This window comes from Montipora foliosa, chromosome 3 (assembly GCF_036669935.1).
Source record: "Montipora foliosa isolate CH-2021 chromosome 3, ASM3666993v2, whole genome shotgun sequence".
NCBI classification, from domain to species: Eukaryota; Metazoa; Cnidaria; class Anthozoa; order Scleractinia; family Acroporidae; genus Montipora; species Montipora foliosa.
This window is the reverse complement of record NC_090871.1, coordinates 15,123,059-15,130,558: the sequence shown is the minus strand read 5'-3', so window position 1 is coordinate 15,130,558 and position 7,500 is coordinate 15,123,059. Positions and strand designations below refer to the sequence as shown.

Genomic DNA, 7,500 nt, shown 5'->3' with positions numbered 1-7,500 from the left:
GCTATACAGGATTCAAAATCAGTCGTGAAATATTAAATATGACAAACATTTCAATAATTTAAGCAATATCGAGCCTGTGCCTTTAATTTTGAATGCCTTAAGTATTTGACTCTTGACCGATTATTTTAAGTTTGAGGTAAATATGTCGTTTCAGTTTTCAGCAATCCAAAGAAAAGGCCTGTCACGAGCGAGTTCATATTAGTATATTGGTTTTTCAACAAATTTTTCAAAAAAGAGACTGTGATGCTGCGTCGGTGGGAGGGTGAAACAGGAAAATTTGGTTTTATCAAGCGTGTCAGTCTAAGCTTCAAAACAATTCAAAACATTTCCTGGGAATGAAATGGTTGAAGCGAAAAGAGAATACTTAATTTTATTCAGATGAATTCAGTTCTGAGGAATCTTGGATAAAGATGGCCAAATAAACTGTTAACGAAAAAGAGTAAAGGAATAGTTTTTTTTTTTCAAATCTTTACTCTGACTTATCAAGCAACTCGACCTTCAATTTGACACACCTGCTCTTATTGTTCATTTTAGATATGTGTCCTCGGCTCTACTGTCATGCAGATTTTCTGAATAGATTATGACTTTTTTATTTTTTAATTACCACGCATTCGAGCTTCGTTCAGGAAACGTCGAGGCTCAGCCTGGCCCTCAGTACAGGAAAAACTCGTATCGAATCCTGAAGCGGAAATAATGACCGCATTACAAGATGCTGATCTGCTACACGGTAACCAACGCAGAGATGTAGGATTCTTTTATGTTCGTTTTGCATCGTTATATTATTTTATTTTGACACGATCTCAAATAGCGCCAATAACTCCGCCCTTACATCAAATAGAAATAACCGAGCATTCAGAGTTTTTTTTGGCTTGAATGAACATTTACAGAAATATTAGGCATTTTGACGCTCCATCAGAAAACATTTCGAGTCGAGAAGCTATCCATTTAGTCAATAAGCAGTTGTTACTTGGACTATTTTCTTGGCGAAGAATCGAATCTCTTGAGGGTTATAAACGCCCATATCAGTGCTTAAGATCGTTCCCTCTTCCGAAGGACAATTATAGATATGATCTCACCTGTTACCTAAAAAAACGATTTTATCAGTGACTTGTGCACTTCAAATTAGAATTAAAAATTAAGATCTGCTAATGGTCTCGTTTGTGTACTCAAAAAATATAATAAGCTTCACCATAATTCGTTAGAGAACTATTGGCAAAAATAATTAATAGAAGAACAACAATTCTACTATACGAACTAAATATAAGAGGCTGCTTCGCAAGATATTGCACGGATTTGAAATTCTTCGGTCTACCAAGGTTTCTGACATGGAAAGGTTTCATCAAAAGCGAATGGTAATATTTTTTTCATGCCAGTCAAATTTTCTCGATGATTCGTCTTAAGAGTTGACTCAAATAGGTTACGAAATATTTGACTGTTTGGAAGCGGATATCGAAGTTTTAATGAACGTGCATGCTTTGAAGATTTGTGAAGGAAATACACATTATCATCGCCCCATGACGCAATTCAATCATTTTTTTAAACAGTCAAAAGACGCCGTCAGCCCGACCCATTAGGTTATTTACGCTGGAGTCCTTGAAAGACATCTCCTGAAAAAAGTTTGTACCTTCCGAAGAACATCGCGTCCAATGCAAATCATTATTAATTGATTTGATTGACGTCTGGTGTGTACGTGCATGACAAAAAGTGCCCAACTTCCGCAAGCAATTTCACGTTGGTGGAAGTAAGAGAAAGACTAAACAAAATAGCAACCAGCCTCTGGTAAGTCAGTGCTGTACTGTCATTAATTTGTAGGCATCAAGCCATAATCTTCCAAGGTGAACATTAGCCGAGCTGTCCCCAGGGGGTTTCAAAATTGATAGTGGTGTTAACACAACTTTTAACGCTGATGATGTTGATATTTCGTGGTTTGGATAAATTCTACTCCGGACTTTGGCTGCCTATGATTTTGAGCCTTGTTTGGCAAGAGGTAGCCTTAACAAGCGACACTGTCCCAGGACTGAGAATTAGCAAGTCAGGAGAAGTTGTCATCGGCGGACTGTTTCCCGTTCACGTACGTGGAGGATTTAGGTCGAAATATATGTCTTTGGCCGAAGCTATGATCTTTGCAATTGAACAAATCAACAACGACACAACCCTTTTGCCTAACGTTACGCTCGGATATGATATCTCGGATACAAACCTCACAAATCGTCACGCTATGAACTCCACTTTGGATTACGTAAATGTTCACAAATTTACATTCAGCAGTCCACAACTAAACGAGACGTGCAGCATTTTGCCTTCGGGTCAGCTGGCCCCGGTCGTCGCGGTTGTAGGAACTGGAACGTCGAGATCATCGATTCTGGTGTCCAATTTGTTAGAAGTTGAGGATATACCACTTATCAGCTATGCCGCTACAAGCGACGAACTCAGTAGCAGTGCATATCCATCGTTTTTTCGCACCGTGCCCCCGGATCGCTTTCAATCCAAAGTGATGTCGGATATTGCCCGATATTTTAATTGGACTTACGTGGCTGCCATCGCCGCTGACGATGCCTACGGTAGATCGGGGATAGAATTCTTCCGCAAACATTCCAAACTCGAAAGAATCTGCATCGCTTACGACAATTTCTTCCCCATGAATGACGAGAAAACGGCCAAAATTCGAAAGATTATCAAGGAGCTTAAACTATTGGAAAATGTGGGCGTGATTGTCTTGTATTGTGATCGCACCTCAGCCCTCAGTGTGCTAAGAGAAGCTTTAAGACAGGGCCTGAAAGGAAAAATATGGATTGCTAGTGAAGCCTGGGGAAATAACGAGGCTGTTATCCACGAGAAAGAGCTTCAGCCAGTCCTCAAGGGAATGTTGGGGGTTGTTTTTACTGAACTTACAGTCCCTTCATATAAACAATATCTGTTGTCACGCACATCCCTCTACAGGTCTAACCCCTGGTGGAAGGTATTTTGGGAAAACCAATATGATTGCAGTTTCAATGTTACGCACACCGGTGGAAAGAAGCGTTGCTCCGACAGCCTGAGAGTCACGGAGGACATTTTTGATAAGAGCCTGTATGACAGTAAAACTACCTATGTTATCAACGCTGTGTACGCAATCGCACATGCGTTAGACGCCATTTTCAAGTGTAAATCCCCTCCAATGAGCCATTGCCCGCGAACGAGACCTTACGTTGACCCTAAAGATGTTTTGGAATATTTGAAGAAAGTCAACTTCACGACTGAAACGTCAAACGTCTTTTTTGATGAAAACGGCGACTCCCTAGCTACTTATAGTATCATAAACTACCGAGTGGATAAAGACACCGGAGGCCGCGTAGAGACGGTAGGGAATTGGGAAGCACAGAGGCTCAACTTCAACTCAAGTGCCATTGTTTGGAACGACGGAGTAACGAGTAGAATCCCGCGATCGGTTTGCAGTGAGACGTGTAAGCCGGGATACCGACAGACGGAAGAGATAAACTGTTGTTGGCAATGCATCAAATGTTCTCAGGACACAGTTTCGAGCGTCTATGGGGCCATGAATTGCACTGAATGTCCCGTGGATCACATCTCAAACGAGGAACGCACAAAATGCCTCCCAGTACCTCTGGAGCGCATTCACTGGGACGACCCCGTGGGGATAATTATTACCTTCATTGCCTGCTTGGGTGTGCTCGTTACAGTACTTGTCGGTGGTGTGTTCATATGGAAAAACAACACACCGATTGTGAAAGCCTCCAATCGAGAACTCAGTTACCTCTTTCTCTTTAGCATTGCCATGACCTATCTGTGGGCGCTGATAAACTTGGCAGAACCCAACGCTATCATCTGTCCAGTATCAGAAGCGTGGTTTTACATCTTTTATACCATTGCTGTCGTTGTCCTTGGGGTCAAGACAAAGCGTATTGTGCATCTGTTTGAGCATCGCGTTCCGCGATCTGCACTCACCAAAGCCGGTTTAATCGAGAAGCACAAACATATTCTTATCATTGTCGGTATTGTGGGCTTGGATGTTTTTGTTCTCATTATCTGGTTTCTTTTAGATCCTCCGCACCCAGAAATAGACAAATCCGTGAGAACATCTTACTATCTCGGATGTAAGATCACGTCTACGCTTGCGGGAAGCTTCTGCCGTTATCTGCTTGTTGCAATTTTGGTCACCATGTCGTTCGTCTGCGTTTACTTTGCGTTCAAATCCAGGAAACTTCCACACAATTTCAACGAAGGCAAATTCATTGCGTTTGCGCTCTATGTGCTGGTCATATCGTGGCTGACATTCTATCCAGTTGCTTTGACGATTCGCGGGAAATACACTGTTGTAGTGTCTGGCTCGTCTTCAATCATTTCAGCAACTGGTCTGCTTGTGTGCATCTTTGTGCCTAAGATGTACATTATCCTCTTGCATCCTGAGAAAAATACGATGTCTTACATGAAGAGCCAAATTTCTAACCACACCTTCCGTCGGAGCACTGTCGACGGAGAATCCCGACAAAAGTCACATCCTCCGGAAAGCAGCTATTCCCAACAAGGATCAGGGACATCCGCAACCACAGTGAGTACTCCGAGGTACCAAGAATCCCCAAAACTCCCACACACTGGTGAAATTCAAGGCAGTAATAAGGTTATAACCTATTTATAATAGTTTGATTTACTCGATAGCAACCTTTCTTTAAAATAATAAGGGCGCTAGGCAACACAACAAGCTTGGTTCTCCATGCGCATGCCCTGTCTTCTAATCCCGTCCCGACCACCGGCTTGATTAGTCTTTGGTGTTCCCTGAATCCCGAAGCCCGAGTCTCAAATACAATTCCACCACACTTGGCAATTAGTCAGTCAACCAGTCGACCCCACAAGCGTATTAGCTTCAAGACTTATCGTGAAAGTTGTATATTTCAACTGCGGAGACAATGATAACACTTTGAATGGTCATCGCTGTTATGAGCGCTACTTTAGCAGAAAGTAGCGCCATGAACCTATGACCTCTCCGGATACAAGTGCCGTGCAAGGCTTGGTTTTTCAGGCTTTTATTTGGCTGCTGTTGAAGTATCGTTCACAACAGTGGTGACCATATTGCGAGTGCTTATGATGCCTTTCGTTAAATTGCAATCGTTTTTGTGGTTTTCCTTGTAGCTTAAGGTCATAACGACTTGGGAAGCGCTTTCTTGGAGGGATTTTCCTTAAATTTAATTCGTAATCAAGGTTTGCTCGTCACGGGAAGTACCAGAACCCTGAATAGTCTCGCCCTTGAGGTTAAAACGTGCAGTGTCTGTTCCGCGTTGTCTTCAATAATCTTTAAATTCTGAACATTGATAGTTCTTCCCAGCTCTTTTCAAACGAAAGTCTGGTTATGGCTCTCTTTCAACAAGACATTTTCTTATAGGACACTGAATTTTCATGCGGATAGCTTTTTGACAGAGGGCTTGATAGGAAAGAACACGGTAAAACGTAACTTTTGACTTGTGATTGTTGTTTGCCCTTAATTTTTATTAAGTCAGTGAACCAGGGAAGGCATCACACTATGTTCTTGTTTGAAACGAAAAGAACCATGGCCTCTGTCATTAATCGTAGGGATCGATGGACTTTAAGATCTACAACGGCGACGTCGATGAAAACATCCCAAAAACTAATATGATTTGCCGGAAGAGGACAAATAGTTGTGCCGCACGAATTTTAACACACATTGGTGTTAGATATCACCAAATTTTCGCGGGGTGAAGAGGAATAATGGGTGTTAATTATTCCGGTATGACTTCTCGAAAATTTTGTTATTCCATTGTTCCAAAATCGACAAAACGTCAATTATTCCTTTCCAAAGGAAGTCGTTGTTCCGCCCAACAAAATGGGATTATGCCATTATACCGACAAAAGAATTTCCGTTATTCTTCTTCACCTCCCAAAAATTTGAGGTTTTGACGACAACGAGAGCATTCAAATGGGTACTTTTTCTTCTGTATTTTTACCCTGAAATCACTCGTGCTCAATTTATTTTTGGAATACTTCGTTTATGTTGTACGACGTAAAAGGGACGGAATAATCGCGAAAGACTAAGCGTTGTGCAAATTACATTTTGACGGGACGTCGTAGATCTTAAAACGTTCTAATAGTACTGTGGTCAAAAACGGAGCTTCAGTTAGTGACACTGCGATCGACGTGTACGGCAAACAGAAAACGGTCACCTAACAGAAATTTTCGTTTTGCCTAAAATGAATCAATTTTTTAATAGGCAGGTTCAAAAGTCAGACCGGTCAACTGAAGTGAAGTGAAGTTATTAGTTGGTTCCCCTCGGGCTACCTTACAATAGTTTTTGTGAGGGACTTTGGTCGGAGTCGAACTCGCGAGTTCCCGCATGACAGCCAGATGCACAAACAACTGAACTAACGGATCCCTAACCGCCTATCGACCGCCTCGAGAAATCACCCTAGCCCTAGTCTTTAAGCTAACGTTTGTGAAATCGGCGTTTTTCGTTTGATCCGAGTTGATCTGGTCCGACTTTTGTAGCTTTTTTTATTAGTGTAAGCTGACATCTTTATGTTTCCATCAGCCACAGCTAACATGTTCTCGAAATAGAAAATTTTGTCAGTTAAAAACCTTTTTAAGATTTTTATTGCCGTTTGTCGAGAAACGCAAATCTAAATTTTCCTATTGATAATTGAATAATCTAATGAATATTCCGCAAACTGACAGTAAAATTGTGTTTGATTACTTTTGTCTTTTATTAACAGATAGGATGATATTTTATTTCCAAGACAACCATTACTAGACCATGGAATATGTCATTTATTTCGGTTGTGTTTATTATCGTTTTCATATGATCTTCTTTGAAATTGGTGTTTGGTGAGCAAAGTTCGATTCCTCGATATTTTTCCGTGACTTGTCGGCTTTCAGGATCAATATTTGTGTGTATTTAATAAACTCTTCCTTAGGAGAACGAGAGAAGTTAAAAGTCAATGAGAAACTGCGGCTATGCTGATAATCTCCCAAATTTTGGGGGCGCTTCCCAAAATAATTCAATCAAAGTTGTTGGGAATTTGAGTTGGGTGGTAAATAGAAAATTATTTCCTTTTTCCTCCCTCTGTGTAAAAGATTCCCGGTTAAAATGTTCCGGATGGATTTTCATGTGGTCTTACTAGAACATTTGTCGCAATCCTCTCGCAGTGCAACACTCGGGTCTCAGTACCACTATGAATTGTCACAACTATTTCGTAAAACAAAATAAAGTGGCTTCGATCCCAACTTATGTGTTCCTTTCCGGCTTTTGGCTGCTCCCTAAATATCATCACCGATGAACCATAGGTGTCCTTCTCTTGGATTTGGGAAAATACTTCATGGCGATTGGCGCTACTTCTTCTTTGCTGAACTTTCATTTCCAGTGTATTTTTGAACTTACCTAGGGAATACGTTGGCCGATAACTTTGAAAAACTCTACATTTTTACTGAACTCAGAAACGTTAATATTAATGTAGGTTCTAAATTATGTATTATATCAATATTTTTCTCGTGATC

At 41.0% G+C, this 7,500-nt stretch overlaps 1 protein-coding gene and 1 pseudogene across 3 annotated transcripts in view; both read left to right on the top strand.

Moving 5' to 3' along the window:
• Positions 1-7,500, top strand: part of LOC137994522 (extracellular calcium-sensing receptor-like) — a 44,214-nt pseudogene that overhangs the window by 4,806 nt on the left and 31,908 nt on the right.
• LOC137996887 (extracellular calcium-sensing receptor-like) overlaps positions 1-7,500 on the top strand; it is a 10,184-nt gene that overhangs the window by 919 nt on the left and 1,765 nt on the right. The window contains exons 1-2 of one of the 3 annotated variants that reach the window (XM_068842521.1): positions 1-727; positions 1,813-7,500. The exon at positions 1-727 is cut by the window's left edge and continues 717 nt beyond it; the exon at positions 1,813-7,500 is cut by the window's right edge and continues 1,765 nt beyond it. In XM_068842521.1, coding sequence (XP_068698622.1) covers positions 1,907-4,636 — 2,730 coding nt within the window. In that variant the 5' untranslated portion in view covers positions 1-727; positions 1,813-1,906 and the 3' untranslated portion in view covers positions 4,637-7,500. Of the gene's footprint in view, positions 728-1,544 lie in introns of all 3 variants that reach the window. The other 2 variants (XM_068842519.1, XM_068842520.1) reach the window with 2 other exon arrangements.